This window comes from Glycine max, chromosome 12, assembly GCF_000004515.6.
Source record: "Glycine max cultivar Williams 82 chromosome 12, Glycine_max_v4.0, whole genome shotgun sequence".
NCBI lineage: Eukaryota > Viridiplantae > Streptophyta > Magnoliopsida > Fabales > Fabaceae > Glycine > Glycine max.
This window is the reverse complement of record NC_038248.2, coordinates 12,321,883-12,340,701: the sequence shown is the minus strand read 5'-3', so window position 1 is coordinate 12,340,701 and position 18,819 is coordinate 12,321,883. Positions and strand designations below refer to the sequence as shown.

At 30.9% G+C, this 18,819-nt stretch overlaps 1 protein-coding gene, 1 long non-coding RNA gene and 1 pseudogene across 3 annotated transcripts; 1 reads left to right on the top strand and 2 right to left on the bottom strand.

The window, feature by feature from the left end:
* Positions 1 to 8,357: 8,357 nt before the first annotated feature.
* On the bottom strand, positions 8,358 to 10,128 carry LOC100796926 (receptor-like protein kinase HSL1; annotated as a pseudogene).
* Positions 9,928 to 11,576, bottom strand: LOC112998553 (receptor-like protein kinase HSL1). The gene is made up of 2 exons (XM_026124660.1): positions 11,380 to 11,576; positions 9,928 to 11,311 (listed from the first exon to the last, which is right to left on the bottom strand). Exons 1-2 carry the CDS (start codon positions 11,574 to 11,576, stop codon positions 9,928 to 9,930), a joined length of 1,581 nt encoding a protein of 526 aa, XP_025980445.1.
* Positions 11,577 to 12,847: 1,271 nt separating this feature from the next.
* On the top strand, positions 12,848 to 17,912 carry LOC100796397 (uncharacterized). Of its 2 annotated transcripts, none has more exons than XR_005887386.1 (6): positions 12,848 to 13,867; positions 14,593 to 14,649; positions 14,729 to 15,970; positions 16,059 to 16,116; positions 16,382 to 16,458; positions 17,496 to 17,912. It is a non-coding gene; the product is annotated as an uncharacterized lncRNA (long non-coding RNA). The 2 variants fall into 2 exon arrangements; XR_005887387.1 differs by lacking the exon at positions 17,496 to 17,912 and adding an exon at positions 16,543 to 17,484.
* Positions 17,913 to 18,819: the final 907 nt, after the last annotated feature.

Here is an 18,819-nt window from a genome sequence, read left to right as displayed (position 1 = left end):
GAATATTCGTATTAGTAGTTTAGCTAATTCACTAATAATTCAATTATTAGTTAAATCAATTATTTAAGGTTAGGTTATAGTTATACAAGAATATTTTGATAAATAATTTTAGGTGTACATGCATGCGCTTCTTTTAGTTTAACCCAACAAATAAGTTGCTCCAGATGAAAGTCAAATATATATATATATATATATATATATATATATCTGATTCCCATAAAATATTATTCCGTGTTTGTTTTACATTTTAACTAGAACTTATAACATGAGATATTACCAAGATACCTAAGAAATATACAAGTAATATATGGTTTTGTCTTTTAGGATAATATACTAGTAATAGTTAAACCTAGTTTAGTTAACTTTTTTTTAATCTTCGAATTTATTGGAAAAAAAATCTTCACTAATACGAAATTTAATAAAATAAATAAATAAAATCTAATAAAAAATTTATTTTTATCAAATTTTAAACTCAAAAACTTTGTTCTATATAATATCAGATTATACTTAATTAATTAATAGTTAATATTAGACCATTGATACTTGCATATTTTATATATATATATATAACTAAACTTATGGATCTGAACCATGTACAGTCACTATTCCATATAAAGTGTGACCAGGTATCAGCCAAACATGTATCATGACCAATATAACTAGCATATGAGACCCAAATATATAATACCGAAATTTTCACTTTCTTCATTGCTAAAGTTGGTGATTCTTTGTCCTTCCAAAAAAAAATTTGGGAAGTCGTCACCAACGTTTATTTAAGAACAATGTTGGGAAAATAAAAAAGGATAAGGAATGGTCTATGATTTGGAAAAAAAGATTCGAAAGTCGTTTACGCATGAGAAAGATATTAGCACCCCATGCGCCCGTCATGAAGATGGTAGTCTTTAATTTAATGTACTAAAAATAAAGTGAATTTTTTAATTATTTATCTTCCCTTGAAAACATAAGTTATGTTTGTTATATTTTTGTTTATTTAGAAAAAGAAAGCAAATTTTTATTTTGTGAAAAAAAAGGATTTCGTGTTTTTTTAGATTTTTAGGTCGACAAGGAGTTTGTCTTCGCTCCTACGTATCCTCAAGTACAATGAGGAAATCAGACTTATGTAGTTCTTTTGATAGAAACAGTTTGTGTGTTGGGTTTTTTTTTTTTTAAAGATTTTTTTTAATTGTAGCAAAGAGTCATTAAAGTGTTGAACCTTGAAACAACGTTGAATTTTAAGAAAATAGTGGAGAGAATTACTTAAGGCATTGGACCTTCAAGTGATATCGAGTAATGTGCAAATTTTGTGGAGAAAAATGGAGAATCTCAAGTGTACTTTGTAAAGTCAAGCAAGTCGAAGACCAAGCATGACTTTCATGAAATTTTACTCACGCGTTATTGAAACACTACCAAGCAAGTCGGAGGCCCAACATAGAGTGCACGGAATATGAAAAAAGATTTCAGGTTTGCAGTAAACTTTGCAAAGTCAAGCAAGTTAGAGATCCAACATCACATTTGCTAAATTTACCCACGTGTTTATTAAAATACCACCAACCAAGTCAGAGATCCAATATGGAGTGCACAGATTGTAAGCGCGTACTAAAGAGTACTGACATAGAATTTCAAAATGATTAATGTAGTGTTAAATAATCAATAGACAAAACACACACAAATAAATCGAATAGGTATAGAAAGGGATAAAATAGAAGCGGAGAACACTCTTAGTAATTAAGGATGCAGGGTTAAAACATGGGGAAAATAAATAAGTGATGAAATATTTACAAAACATTATGAACTAAGCAGTTTTTGAAAAACAGGTCAAGCCCCAAAATTGAAAGAAGTGGGGTGTGCATGTAAATAGAAGTTTTTACTTTATTTGGGCTATCCCCAAAAGGAGTGGGGTGTGTGTGTAAATGAAGGTGTGACTAGTGATATTTATTTTATGTACAATTATTTTTTGAAAACGGGTCTGGCCCAAAATTGAAAGAAAAAATTGTATATATAAAAAAGGTGGTGCTTATAGCAATTTTTATTTTGTTTTTCCTTTTTTCATTATTTTTGGTTTTTTATTATAAAAAAAGATGGGGAACAAACATTTAAAAAAAATCTAAGAGTCTCACCAACGACTAGAGGTCCCTCTTTCTTTTCTAACTATAGTGTCAAATAACGTGATGCAGTGAATTTTTTTCGTCTCCTCGTATCTCTTCTTATTTTGTGCATGTTCTCTATGCGTTTTATATGTAATTTTGTGTAATTGTGAGTTCTCAGACCTCCTTTCTTTATACATCTTCTTCTTTTATCTCCTATTATTATTATTATTATTATTATTATTATTATTATTATTATTTCTTTTTTAGTTTTGTTCTTTTTTTTTCTTTTTCTAGTTTTCGGTTTATTCTTCCTTTCCCTTTTTTTGGTTTTCTTTCCTTTTTTTATCTTTTTCTGTTCTTTCTTTTCTTTTTTCTTTCTTTTTTATTTTCTTCTTCTTTTTTATTTTTTTCTTCTTCTTTTGTTTTTGTTTCTTATTTTTCATTTTTTTTGTTCTAAATAACTTGTCCAAACATAATTAGGGTATGATAGAAATGTATACAACTTGGATTTGAGTTTCACAATACAAGCAGGTTAGTGGGTTAGAGGATAGGACTTTTGTAAGGGTGGGTACTCCTTGTACTCATTTCTTCTATTTTAATGAAAATTCTTCTTTTCCAATTAAAAAAATTGTATCCCAAGTTTTCTTTTTCATTCTATTTTTTTATTCTTAATTCAAAGTGAAATGAGATCCCAATGTATATACATGATTAGCATTTTGTTTCCTTTGCCCTCATCCTCATTTTCCCCTTCTTTTTCTGCTCATGGATTATTCTAACTCCTATCAAATCAACTTAGATTATAGGCTTAAATATATTTAAGACTTCTAATAAATGATTAATTTTTAATTTGGGTTCCTAACAAATTTTTGTGTTGTATTGTATCTCTAATATATTTAAAGTTTTGTTTTGATCGAGTTCATGTTGTCAGTTAAGTGACGATATTACATCATCTCAACTGTTGAAATATATTGCAAAGATTTATTCACAAGGTGTCATGTGTAATCACTTTTTTATGAGTAAATGATAATTGTTAATTATTAGTTGTTATTTGTTGGCAGGGGGAATCGAGCCAATGACCTTTTCCTCCCTCCTTTTCCTTTTACAACCAAGTCAACCTTATAACTTTGTCAAGTAATCACTTAACTTGCACTAGGGAGTGAGAAAAAAAAGTTTTAATATATTAGGGATCAAACACAGCACATAAATCAATAATTTATTAGGGACTTTAAATGTATTTAATTAAGCCTAAATTACATTTTTTACTTGTCTAGGGTTAGTAATTGATAGTTGAAATAGTTTGTGCTGATGTTGTAAATAACATTGTTTGGTCATTAAGAACATTGATAATTAAATGTGTCTTCATGTTAAAAGTTTAAAGTGCAACCTCAAGTGAAATATGCCTCCAATTGGTAAATGCTCCTCTTTGTTTGTTAACTATACCTCCCTCATGTAATTTTATACTTTTACTCAAAATTACCCATTTTCATAAACTAAATTCTGAAATGTTGAGAATACGAGGGGACAAATACTAGGAAAATCTTTGTTAATGGTCCACAGGCTAACCACACAAATGAATTTGATATTACATTCAACCCTAAACCTTTTGAGGCATTAGGTTTACACTTCTTTCACTTGTATAAGTTATCCAACTTGCTCATTCCTACCAATTTGGGACTTCATCTTTACATTTGAACTCTACCCGTCTCTCATTCAAGTGTGAGTCTCTTTCACATGTAGCTTCCCCTTGAGTAAAAGCCTTTTCTTTTCATCCATGATTATTCAATGGTGACCCTTAAAGCTTATTAATTGTCAGCAATATGCTATAAATATTTGCACCACCTATTAGGCCATTTGCACCACCATTTGGTCCTTAGAGCTTATGTCCACATATATGATCGTCAATATGCTCAAGATACTTGCATTGTCATTAGCTCTCATTGACGAGACATGCCTCTTAATCCATTTTATCTTCTTGTGAAATAGTTTATCCAAATAGAACCTATGTTGTTTAGGAACAAAAAACTAATTACAAACAATTTGTTTGATTCCTTTCCTCACTTTTTAGTTTTAAAAATTGTTTTCTATAACAATTTTACACTAGTCAAGAATCAATTTCTCATACAAAATCTATTAATTTTTTAAATCATCATCATCATCATTGATGTGACTTATTTTGATTTAGTTTCAACTAATAACAAATAAAAAAATTATATTAAGAAAAAAACATAAAATTTGCTAATTTTGCAAAGACTAAAAGCGAAATTATTATTTTATTAGATACTCAACACAAAACAAAAAATTTATTACGGAATAAGCTCAAAAATTAAATAAATTCTTTTTCTTCTATATATAGGCTACCTAAAAAAGGTACTTTGTCAATTAGTCATAATTCATATCATTTGAGTGATTTAAGGACAGTGATGATAATAGTTAACAAACTTGTCATACATAACAATTTGTAATTAAATAATAATGTAAAATATTGTATACTATTATTATATACTCTATTCTCTCATTTTAAAACTATATATATATATATATATATATATATATATATATATATATATATATATATATATATATATATCAAAGATGTAGTCCCAAAATTAAAATTCCTCATAAAAACATTAGAATTTGGCAAGTGTTGAGATACATGTTTTAATATTTTTAAATTTAGTTGGATTGTTTTGTATGTTTTTATTGGTAATTCTTTTGAATTGTCACGGATCATATATATCATCGGGTACAAAATTGTTTTAGCTTAACTTAATAGTACTGATTCTAAGTTTGAGACTTAGTAGGTATTTGCATTAAATATATAAAGGAATAGTTTTGTAATGATCCTACCCAATTTGAGTATAATTGATTTTTAGAGGATATTTGTGATCTCTAAAAAAAGTATCATTTGAGATTTATTTATTGTAATCATATATTAACAAAATAAACATAAAAAATATAAATACGTAGTAGAGATATTGTTTATTATAATATAAGAAAATTTTATATTTAAATTTTCAATAGAAGATAAATTATTTCATTCATGAAAAGAAACCATAATGAAATAATTAAAAAATAGTGATTTTTAAGTGTTAGAAGTTAATTAAATTAACAGTTGTTCTTAAACACAAATTTAAAATTGTTTAGCTATCAAAGTTTAAAAATAGTTATTAATATATTTTTTTCCTGGATGAAAGGGGCTAAGAGCCCAAACAAAAAACAAACATAAAGACTAAAAAGAAATAGAAGCTACATGAGAGTATAACATAGAGCTAATAAAGCTTGGCGGATCCTCAGTTATTAATATAATGTTATTTAAAATGATAAATAAATTTGATAAAACTACATTAGTTTGTTTTAATTGACTTCATCATAATAAACTAATTGATTACTTAATTTGAACAAATTATTTAATAATAATTTGACTAATCAAGATGAATATAATTAAACTTGATTTTAAGAAATTATGTTGATTATGATTAAGTATTGATTTATAAAATTATTTTTATACTTTCTTCTTAAATAATTTAATTCCTTGAAACAAATATTTGAACATGTTATTAGTTGCAAAAAGAGTATTATTTTTTAAAACCATTTAAAATATTAAAACATGTAAAAAATCAAAATAAATATTTATTTTGAATTTCTTACTTTTAGTTTTATTTATATGAAATTGAAATTATAAAAATATTGGATTTTATATTTTTTTAATAAATTTACATATCAAGAATAATCCTTTGACAAAGGTAGGTAAATGTAATTTATATTTTTTAATTGTTATCAACACATATACATACACATATATACTTTAAAAATTAGATTCTGTTTTCATTTGTTTTTTTTTTAATAAATGTGCATATCAGGAATAATCCTTTGACAAAGGTAGGTATATGTAATTTATACTACTACTAATTTATATTGTCATTCAATGATTACTACTACTTTAGGTTGTGTACGGTTGCTAAGCAGAAAAGGAAAAAAAAAAAGTGTGATGAATGAAAATTAAAGAAAGTAGAAACTGAGATTGAGATGAAAAAATTATGAAAAGAAATGAAATTTTGAATTAAAATGATTTAGTAGATGATAAATAAATAAATTAAAAAATAAGTATTTTTACAGTTATAATTTTACTCATGGGTAGTTGTTTTGTTTTGTAACAATATGGAAAGATTATGCTAAAATATGCACTTTTTTTAATAAAAAAAATTGATCTACTTTTAAAGAACAAAATCCTTTATTTTATTTTATTTTTTTTACTTTTGTACTAGTATGTTGGTATTGGCTAACAAAAAAAAAATGATTAATTAACTTTTTAGTTTAAATTTTTAAAATTCAATTTTTAATCCCTAAATGAAGATATTTGATCCGTCAAAGTTTCTCAATTTTTCTCTTTAAGATTTTTAGTCCCTATATTTTTGTTTGACCAGTCCCTAAACTTTTAAAAATTTCTTTTATTAGTTTTTAAATAAAAGTTTAAACTCATTTTATTTATTTATTTAATGAGATTTCAGGAACTAAAAATCGAATTTTGAAAATATTAAGGAGCTTTGAGTGGTTAAATTTTTTAAGGATTTAAAACCAAATTTTTAAAAAGAAATAGGGAAAAAAAACTTAAGTTAAAAAAAACATAATCTATTATGTGAAATTTTGCAAGACGCTGGCATATTTGATAATACCACAAACAGCTTTCAACACATATTTGATTATGCACAAAGGATATTCGATTATTGAAGGAAGCATAATCAATTGTGCTTTGGATGTGCATAAATTTCATTTTCAGTTTTGAAAAGAAAAATGGTGTCCTGTCTTCCACACATCCCACCTGGTTAGGGCAGTTGAGTTTCATCTACACTTTTATCAATTTTCAGGTTAGTTTTGGAGAATGAAACGTATAAAACTCACTATTTATCGACAATTTTCTTGACACTTTATCCTCAAACCAAACGAACAGAAATTTGTATTTCCTTTCTTTTCATCGGTGCAGTCATTATTCATTTTTTCCTTCAAAATGAACACACTCTTAATTAATTGAAGTCGCCAATGCAATACAATTATACAACACATGGTAGAAAAGAACTTACCAACGCCATATTCAATTACCAAAGAAAGAAAATATTCGTTACATTCCCAATGAGCTTCCTTCCGTACTCTCCAACCTCAATTATCTCTTTCTTAGGAAGCATTATAGCAAAAGCAATATATATTGGGTGGTCAAAATTGTGATTTCTATCATTTATTGCCGACTATTCTCGATCAATTTGACTAATTTTAAAAGTAAGTCATTTTATATTTTAATTCAAACTCAATTTAATGTTCTTATTCATGATAGTGTTAGTTGCGTTAACAACATAGAGGAAAAAAATTTCCGTTTATCATAAACATATTCAACTTATTCGAATGTTTAATATAATAATGTTAGCAGCATACTCTTTTCAATATATTTTTTATTGAGAGTCTACTAAATTAATACGCTTCTTCTAATATATTATTAATGATTAAAATTGATTCAAAAATATAAAATAAGAGATGAGAATCACAAAAATTACTAAAAAAATATAAAATAATAAGTGATAATCATTAAATAAAAATTAGAACTACAAGATTTATAAATAATACAAAATTACTAATGAGACCTATTAAATAGAGAACATGTTTTTTTAATGCAATAGAGAACATGTTAAAAAAAATACTAATGTTAAATAATGTATTGTTAGAATTTCTCTACTCCTTTATTAGTTAATTAAAATCCAAGTAACTTTGATAGTTTAAATATGAAACCAACTAAATAAAGAATTAATGAGACTCAATTATTCACTAAAACCTACACAATTTCACCCACTAAGGAAATTTGCCCAAAAAAATGTGTTGCTAATCTATGCATACATATGGATGGTTTTAGACAAAAACAAAAAATAAAATAAACTTGATTATGTTTTTAGTTTCTGAAATTTAGAGTGAATCTAGTTTTGGTGTCCTATTTTTTTTAAAAAAAAAATTTAGTCACTAAGATTTTTAAAAAGAAAATACGTTTTTAGCTTCTAAAATGCTAATTAAGAAACTGAAATGATTTTTCAAAACTGTCATTAATTCCAAAATAATAGTTTTGAGGGAAAAAATTCATATTTTTCTTAAATTTGAGAAACTAAATGATTCTTTTTAAATTTGAAAACCAATATTTGATTCATTTTAAATTTTACGGATAAAAACGTAATTAAGAAAAAAAAAAAGATTTATAAACATTATTTTGTGGCCAATGTCTACAGCACAAAAACATTTCAGGTTACTGAATGACTTTCGCATGTTACTAGATTTGTATATAACGCGCTCCATAAAGGTTTCTTACAGTTGTTGTATGATACATACAACTACTATCCCCTTAAACAAAATTAAGCGATCCTAGACTATACTTTATATGAGCTTCAATATTTCACCCTTGTCAAATAAGATGATATATATTGAGCCGTTGATGTCTTCAAATATTTCACCCTTCTCACAATGCAATAGAAAAAGTTAAGCTGTCTAATATATTAACTTTGAGCACATTATTGCTCAAACTACATTTCATTTCACTGATATTATGAGATGCCCCTTCATGGAAACATGGAACGTTTCCATCGTTTACACTTCTACATTTTGGAATTGTTGTTACCTCCTGAAGCATTTTAACCACATTTCTCATTGTAGGGCGAGTTATTGGGATGGAGCTGGTACAATGAAGCCCTACGCTCAATACCTTGCTGATTTCTTCCCTGTATTTGGAGTCCAATGTAGGATCAATCACATGATCCAGTCCTTCATGTTCCAACATGGAGGAAACCCATTTCACCAAATCACTTTCACCATACTCTGGATCAATTGGGGGTCTTCCAGTTACTAACTCCAAAAGGACCACGCCAAAGCTATATATGTCACACTTCTCATTCACCCTGAGTGTACGCGTATTCTGCACATAAAAAAGTAGCACATGTATAAGTAATTAAATTTATGCTTGTTACCAAAGTTTATCAACTAAGTTCATTTCTTTCTGTCTAGCTAGACAGGAATATAATGCATGTAAGGTTTTAAAAAACGGTCGACGATAGTGATTTGAACTCTAACATTAAGATTTTTTAACTATCAAGGGACCATAATTGAGACTGCATTGACTACATTTATCTATGATTTCTCAGGATATCAACAAACACAACAAAATTGTAACATGACCACGACAGATATTTAAAACCTTGATCACATGATAGAAATAGTAACATATAGCCAAACTAAACACAAATACAAAGAAATGCTCACTAATTTAGGATTTGGCTCTTTAAAGTATCATGTCAGGAAAGTGAGTTTTCTTAATTATTGACAAGAAAATTAACTACGCATAATAAATCATAAATACGTATATTAGAATATAAACCGTTAATTTTTTCCTTAACAACTGAATTTACTATTTACTCTAGTTCACTTTGGAGAAAACAACAAATTCTAACATTTATGTGCTAGCCTTAACATTCAAGATTCGACTCCTTTAAAGCTAGCAACTCACTTTAGATGACGTAAGCATCTTAATTGTTGATGCAGTTGATATATATTCCATAGAGATGCATAACAAATCTAAATACTCCTATGTTAGAAAATAAACCTATAATTTTTCATCGACCATTGAAATTTACACTTGTTCACTTTAGAGAAGGCAAATTCTAACATTTGTGTTACAGGGTTTAAGAATTTAAATTTGATTCTCAACTTAATTTCACAAACCTGGTGCAATGTAGCCATAGGATCCTGCAATCACAGACATTGATCATGTCCTTTGGCTGACTCCAGTAACCATTTTGGCAACTCCAAAATCTGCAATTTATGCCACAAACTCTGCATCAACCAATATGTTGTTGGATTTCACATCCTGGACAATGGGAGGGACACAATCATGATGCAAATAAGAAAGCCCCTCAGCAGCATCCACAGCAATTTTATACCTAGTGGGCAAATCCAAAAGACTTTTGTTGTTACCCTTCAACAAATCAGCCAAACTCCCATTTGGCATATATTCATAAACCAAGAGCCTCTGATCCTCACTGTTGCAACAACACCACAACCACCTCATAATATTCTTGTGCCTGATCCTCCCCTGGGTCTCAACTTCAGCATCAAATTCATCTTTCCTAGCACCAACATTTCCATCTACATTCATAGGTGCTCCACACAATCTCTTTACTGCCACCACCTCACCATTGCTGAGCACCACCTTGTAGACCTTCCCTGATGCTCCACTTCCTATCACATTGTCCTCACTCAGCAACTTAGATACCTCAAACTTGCTAAACCCAAGCTTGTGAAACGACTTCCACCGCGAAACGCTTAACACCTTCAATTTCTTCGCCTTCCTGTACCTAAAGTAAAACCATGCCACCCCAATAATGAACACAACTCCAGCAAGCGCAAATATGGACCACAAAATCCACACATACCTCCGATTCTTACTCTTACCATGACAATGACAATCACAAAGCCCAAGTTGATGACCACAGAGCCCAGGATTCCCTATAAAACTCGTCTTATACTTGTCATTGGCGAAAAAAGGAGGAATATCCCCAGAAAGCTGATTGTAAGACAAATTCAGCCCAGTGAGCTTCAAATTCTGCAACATCATTGGAATCTCCCCAGAAAATTTGTTCCAAGAAAGATCAAGATTATTAAGCACAGGAAATTTTCCTAATTCGCTTGGAACACTTCCATCAAACCTATTATGTGACAAATTAAGGTCAGTGACTTTACTCAATTCCCCAATTCCACCTAAATTAAGTTCTCCAGAAAGTTGATTATAACTAAGATCAACATTAACCAGTTGACTCAACTTCATCACACTCTCTGGAATCCGACCCGAGAGATTATTATTACTAGCAGCAAACTCCACAAGATTATCCAACATCCCAATTTCCTCAGGAATCGACCCAGAGAACATGTTATTCGAAAGCAACAAATTTGATAGATTGTAAGCGCCAGAAATCGCCTTAGAAATTTTCCCAGAAAGAGAATTTTCCGAAAGCTCAAGCAAATTCAAATGGGGCAAACCCCACACCCCATCAGGAACACTCCCAGAAAGGTTATTGCTCTTTAACCGAACCCTCTTTAAACTCCTGCAGTCCCCAAGACTCGCCGGAATTTTCCCGGAAAAATAATTGCACATCAAAATTAACTCCTCAAACTCCCCCCGCTGGCAAATGATCGCCAGAATCTCGCTGGAAAATGGTCAAACCAAATATCAATGTGGTTCAACGGCAAGTTACTCCCCGAATCCCTCGGCTACGTTCCAATAAGTTTGTTACTGAACAATTTAAGCTCATAGAGGTTGGGAGAATGCGCAAGAATCGGTGGTAAAACCCCTTCGAGCTTGTTATTGTATAAATTCAACGATGCTAGTGGCAACTCGCATAACTCCGTCAAAATCGTCCCAGCCAACTCGTTCACGGACGCGTCGAAGAATCTCAAACTCTCATGTTCCATATTCCTTTGGGTAACTCCCTGGAGTGTTTGTTTTTAAATAGTTGAATTTGTGTCACGCGCTTCAAGCGCGTGAACCACTGCGGAATGTGAGCGGTGATTCCGTTCTTCAAAAAATCTAAGTTCGTTAAGTGAGAGAGGTTACTGAGGGTGTCAGGGATGGGACCCACGAGGTTGCAGCCAGAGAGGAAAAGCGTTTCGAGGTTCCGGAGGTTACCGAGTTGATCGGTATGCGACTCGGCAAGAACAGCTTGTAAGTGAGTTGAAGGTGTTTTAATGAAGTGAGGTTGCGAAGGGAAGAGGGTATTGCTTCGGTGAGGAGGTTGCTGACGAGGTTGAGCGTTTTGAGGCGGGAGAGGGCGGCGAGGCTCGGCGGAATGTTGCCGGAGAGGTCGAGGTGTTGGAGCGTGGCGGAATGGGGCCCACGAGGTTGTTCTGGGAGAGATCGAGGACGACGAGGTTGCGGCACACCGCAGCAACGACGGCGGAGAGGGTGGAGCTGATGAGGTTGGTGGTGAGGTTGAGGGTGGTTAGGGAGACGATGCGGCAGAGGATGGCGGGAAAGGGGCCGGAGAGGGAGGCGGAGGGGAGGCTCACGGCAGTAATGGTGGCGGTGAGAGGGTCACAGGTGACGCCGCGCCACCGGCATGGGTTGGCGGCAGAGGAGTCCCAGGAGGAGAGGGCGTTTTCCGGGTCGGAAAGCTACCGTCTTGCTTCGAAGAGAAAGAGACTGTCTTGGGTTAGAGAGAGAGAGAGTGCGGGAGAGGAGAGAGAAAGCAGAGGAACAGCAAAACAAACACGAAAATCCTGCCAGAGATCTGAAAGATATTTTGGTTAGGTCGTTTGTTTCACTGCTTCGCAAAACTGTCCCCACTGTGAGTGTTTGTTTTGTTCTGTACTTCTAATATATCTATAATAAAAAGAGTACCTATTATATCCATACTTAAAACATTTACATATGATATATTTTTTGATTTTTTGGTCTTCTTTGTCTCTTCATTTTTTGTCCCATTTTGTTTTGTTGTCACCGTGACGTGTTGGATTGTAGATGTAATTCATATCTATTAATCCTTATCGCTCTAACATATATCACTTCTAGGTGGATTTCCAACTTTTCATTTAATTTTACTAATAATTTGAATCAATTCTTCCATCTTGTTTTTCTCTATATTTCTCTTTCTCTTTCTCGTTATCCTCTCTCCCTCAATCTTTCTCTTTCTGCATCTTTCTTTAACTCTTCCTCAATCTTCTCTTCTTTTTCCTTTATCTCTTATCTTTCTATTTTTTTCTTGATTTCACTTCATATATTTCTCTTTTATTTGAATCTTTTTCTTCAAATATCTTTGAAGTTTTCGTAGTTCTCTAAATCATGGAGATGGAATGCGTCTTCGAATTTTCTTATACTTATATGGATCGTCGCCCAAGAAAGAGAGCGAGACTAGGCTAGGACATCCCTGAAGTTCCCAAGGTAACTTTTTTATCCTAAAATCTGAGATCTGATGTTTTTTCTTCTTCTTTTTCTTGCGCTTTTATCTTTTCAGGGTGTAGATATGGTGGAATTTGTGTAGATTAGGTATGTTTGGTTCATGTAACATGTTTTTTTGCATCAAACAAAACATAAAAAATCGTCACATTAAGCCTGCGAGGCAAAAAAGCATGTTACCTGAATCAAACATACCTAATTTGCATAAATTGCACCAGATCTACAACCTGAAAAGATAAAAGCGCAAGAAAAAGAAGAAGAAAAAATATCAAAAACTCAGATTTTAGGATCAAAAAGTTATCTTGGGAACTTCAGGGATGTCGTAGCCTAATCTCGCTCTCTTCCTCGAGCGACAATCCATATAAGTGTGAGGAAATTCGAAGACGCGATCTCCATGATTCAGAGAACTACAAAAACTTCAAATAGATTTGAAGGAAAAGATTGAAAGAGAAATATATTAAGTGAGATGAAGGAAGAAACAAAAAGATAAGAGATAAAAGAAAAAGAGGAGAAGATTAAGGAAGAGAAAGAGAAAGACGGAGAATGAGAAGATTGAGGAAGAGAGAGTAATGAGAAAGAGAAAGACAGAGAGAGGAATTGATTCGGATTATTAAGTGGAATTAAATGGGGAGTTAAAAATTCGCCAATAAAGGAGTGACATATGTTAGAGCAACAAGGACTAATAGGTACGACACTGCATCTGCAATGCAAACAGTAGCGATGGCAACAAAACAAAACGAGACAAAAAAATGGAGGGACAAAAAGACCAAAAAAACGAGAAATGTGTCACGTGTCAACGTTTTAAGTATAGGTATAATAGGGTTTTCATTGGACTACTCTTTTATTATAGATATATTAGACATCTTATTATTATAGGTATTTCATATTTGTTTTTAATTTCCCTCAATTTTCTTTAATGAATTTCTTTATGTTTTTCATATGAGAAATCAAATGGGTTTCGTCCAAAAACTAGAAGCTGTGGGTATGTGGTGATTCTTATCCATCTTTTCTTTTTCTTTTCATTTTAACTTTTGTGATTCTAATGACTTTCCCTTAACAATTCTTAACTTATTGAAATATGATTTCAAGTTCTTCTTTATGGAGGGCAAATTGTTTCTTGGAAGAATCATCGAAAGGAAGAACTTCTTTTTATGAGTAGTAACGTGTAAAAATAGTAGAGTTTTTATTGTCTTCTGATTCATTTTTACTGGATATTTTAATTGCCACAATGATGTTGTTCTATGCATAAGATGCTTTCCATTTTGAAAGGCAATAGCTGCTGCAACAATGTTAGCAATATGACGTAACATGTCTAGCTAATTAATTAACAAAATATATAGCATGACCAATTAATTTTAAAAACATTCATAAGAAGCACTAATGCAAAATTAGTGCATGAAGTTGAATTCATGTTTCTCTATTTTATTGTCAACCTTGAATGATATTTGAAGATCAAATTTCTTTTGAATTTGTTTCATTTATTTGCTATAGTTTGCATATAGTTTATGTCATTTATGGGGATTTTCTACTAAATAGGCTAATTGGAAACAACATAAAACAATCAGAGGAGGAATATCAGCTTGCCTAGCACAGGTTAGTTTTATTTCATCTCACTGGTGGTGAAAACATATTTGACTTTTGTTGAACATTTTCAATGCAATTTCTATTTCAGTTTGGTAATCCCAGTTCACTTGAACAACATGGATTTGCAAGACACAGGATGTGGTCATTGGATAGGGACCATTCACCTCTTCCTCCCTTAGGCAATCAGTCATCTGTGGATCTAATATTGAAGTCAACAAAAGTTGACTTAAAGACACCCTGTAGGTATATATGGATTCAAACTGTGGTTGCCTCTTTTTCCTTCTCCCTTTCTACATTTTTACTCATTAAAGATAAAGCATTGCTGAATGGAACCATCAAATGTCTAACTTGCCCGTATTTGTTTGGCTGCTTCTGCAGTTTTGAGTTCCGACTTCGCATCTCTCTCAATGTTGGCAAGCTAATTTTGATTCCGCGAGTCAGAAACACTGTTAACAAAGCGTTTTCTTTTTCCTTTACACTATGCAACTATTTATCAGTATCAGATATCATATGCGCATCTTAGATATAGATTAACTGCTTACTTTGTTTTAAGATGATGCCTAGAATGTTACAAATCATCAATTCATCATTGTTGTTTTGTTGCATTTTTTTAGGAAGTTTCTTACTTTCTTTCTTTTCTCATCGCGCAACTTCCGAAGGACTACATGTTTGGTAAGGCTTGGGTATGTGGTGGTTCTCATCCATTTTTTTCTATTTTCATTTTAACTTTTGTGATTCTAATGACAAAGTTTCTTGATGTTGTTTTTAGGAAGTTTCTTACTTTCTTTCTTTTCTCATCCCGCAACTTCTGAATGACTACATGTTTGGTACAGTTTCTTTAGCTTAACTTCTTTTTTTAAAAAAATATTTTAATTTTATTTTTGTAATGTTTGGTTGTTTTATTTCTCCTAACTTTCGAAGGAGTTGACATTTGGTAGAGCGTCTTTAGCTTAAGTTTTTTTTTTGGTATTTTTTTTGTTGATGATTTCCTGGGATTTTTGGGTTTTTGTGAATGTATGGTTGGATTTTTGGTATCTTTGTCTTTGAATCAGTTTTTGGTGGGGTTTGTCTGGGAGAAAGTGTGGCTAAGTAATTTTTTTTATATTAATATACATCTCTATGTCGTTTTCATGCACAGTGAGTTCCTTCACCACTGCATCCATATCATTGGTAAGTTTGTTTTCTCATCTTTTTTTCTCATTTACATCTTTCTTATTATTACAGGTATTTCATATTTGTTTTTAATTTCCCTCAATTTTCTTTAATGTATTTCTTGATGTTTTTCACATGAGAAATCAAATGGGTTTCGTCCAAAAAGTAGAAGTTGTGGGTATGTGGTGATTGTCATCCATCTTTTTTTTTCTTTTCATTTTAACTTTTGTGATTCTAATGACAAAGTTTCTTGTGCTTTTTTTTAGGAAGTTTCTTACTTCCTTTCTTTTCTCATCCCGCAACTTCTGAAGGACTACATGTTTGGTAAGGCTTCTTTAGCTTAACTCGTATTTTAAAAAAATTATTCTAATTTTTTTTGTAACGTTTGGTTGTTTTTTTTTTCCTTAACTTTCGAAGGACTTGACATTTGGTAGCGCTTCTTTAGCTTAAGTATTTTTTTTGGTATTATTTTGTTGATGCTTTCCTGAGATTTTTGGGTTTTTGTGAATGTATGGTTGGATTTTTGGTATCTTTGTCTTTGAATAAGTTTAAATAATAGATAAAAAAACCATATTGTTTATATTTTTAGTATGCTCGGGCTTTAAGGGAGAAAGGAGTACAGGTTAAAGTCATTGTGTTTCCAAATGATGTTCATGGAATTGAAAGGTAAACAAATCTTACATAAACATCTCTCTTCCGGCTAATCATAATTGTAATAGATAATATAGTTTGGTTATAACTTTTGTTCAGGTCACGATTAAACTTTGAAAGCTACCTTAACATTGCGATGTGGTTAAACAAGTATTGCAAATGAGCAGCATTTCTAGGCTAGCAATTGAATCATTTGACTCCCTTAATATTAATGCTATTGGGGCAGAGAGCATTTTGTATTTGAAAAAGAAAGGGGAATAGACTGTATTTGTCATTGCTATCTTTATTTTTTAATAAAAAATTTGCTTCACTGAAGGACATATTTTAACTATGGGTTATGAGAAAGACAAGACATTCTGATTACTTAAATATAATAAAATTCTCATTATTTATAGTTAATTTTCTTTGGCATTGTGTGAACTGAGGATTGATTATTTTTTTATGTTGATCTTCCAACTTCATTAACATTGGATGTCCAGAGGAAGAGGCTTGACATTGGTTTAATACTATTATGGTTTAATTAAAAAATTTATGTTGTCTGCTAACAAATATTAACATTTTGTATAGAGACCAAAATTTTATATTTCATAGTAACCAATTACTGACATATATTTTTTCTTTCATAAAATCCAGTAAAACAACTTCACACATGAATACATGTGATCGATTAAAAAATTGAGTGAGATTTATATAGAATGAGAGAGAATTAGTGTAATCAACCAGCGACAGTAGTCATACATGAAAGGAGGTTTGGGCGTTGGAAATCGTGAAGAAAAAAGGGAAAGGAATCTGAGTAAGACTGATGAATTGACCATGTGTAATCCCACCAGTATCACTAGCTAGGGTTTTGAATTGTTATCATTATATCTAAGATATTTAAAAGGAAGGAAGAGTGTATATTAATGTAAGATCCCTATATAACCCATCTCTTATTCCACTCCCACTTTTGCCCACTTGATTCACACCCTTTTTACTCTCTTGAGAATTTGATATGATAATGATATATACTATTGTGGCATAATTATGAAGAGAAGCATTTATCCAATGTGTAGGTTAGGCTTTGTGCTTGGGACAGATCACCATCTTCAATGGAGAGCATTGGAACAATTCAAGCCAAGCCAAGGTTTTCACATAAAATCACTTGCATATATGATGTCACTGCTTGAATAATTCGTCCTTTCCCCTCTACAAATGTTCGCCATCTTTAACCATATTCCTTAGAATTCAAAATGGCTCACACAACTGTAAAACTTATTTTACCATAAAGATAGAGGAAATACAAAATTGATTCAATGGTTAAAGAATGGTAGAAGAAAAATGAAAGAAGAAAACAAGGAAAAGAAATCACGATTCAAAACTCTTAATTGATATTTTTATAAGTTTAGTTAAAAACTTAATTACATTCCACGTGATAAAGTAGAATTAATTTAAACTACAAATGTAACTTACACTATGCATTTTCAGTAAAAATAAAAGAATTAGTTTTATATATTTTAAAACGAATAAAAACTTACACACACATGAAGTTGCACGTGAATGCCAGATATGCAATTAATTAAATTTTCATAATTTTTCATCGTATAATTAAATTGGAACCACAATGCGACTATTATAATTTTATTTATCAATAAGTGAAAATTTAAAATATATTACACAGACAATCCTCATACGTTATATTAACTCGCTTAATTATTTAAAAAATATTACATCTATATTCTTATAAGAAAGGTTATTCTAAATGTTTAAAAACCAAAAAATATCATTATTATCAACCAATTAGAAATCATTATTAGTAAGTCAACTAATTTTTTTATGGTGTAAATCAACAAACTATTCGCATTTATTGTATATATATTCATTAACTTTTTTATTTTAATTTTTTCCAGTTAAATTAATTAGAAATCTTTAATTCATAATCTTTTCACCTTCTGCATGCATTAAGTCACACACAACTTCATAATCTTTTCACCTTCTGCATGCATTAAGTCACACACATACCTCTTTACTTACTTGACACGCTTCCAAAGACTTTACAACTTCCCATACTATGAATCATGACTTAAGCTTCACATAGTACAAAAAAAAAAAAAAAAAAATTCAAACCCCTTTAGATTAAGCTAGAGAAAGAAGCTTACAACCTTAAAAATTAAACGTATAGATCAAAATAAAAAAGTGACTAAACCACGTACTTGTTTGCAAGACCATTGACAACCACTGCATTTATTATGAAAGAGAGAACCCGTAAAATATTTTCTCGGCTTCAAACGACAAATGATTCCAAGTTACCAAAATAATAATAATAATAATAATAATAACAAAACGCACATTACCAATTGTCATATTCATAGGTATAAATGCACCTATGCAACAAACATT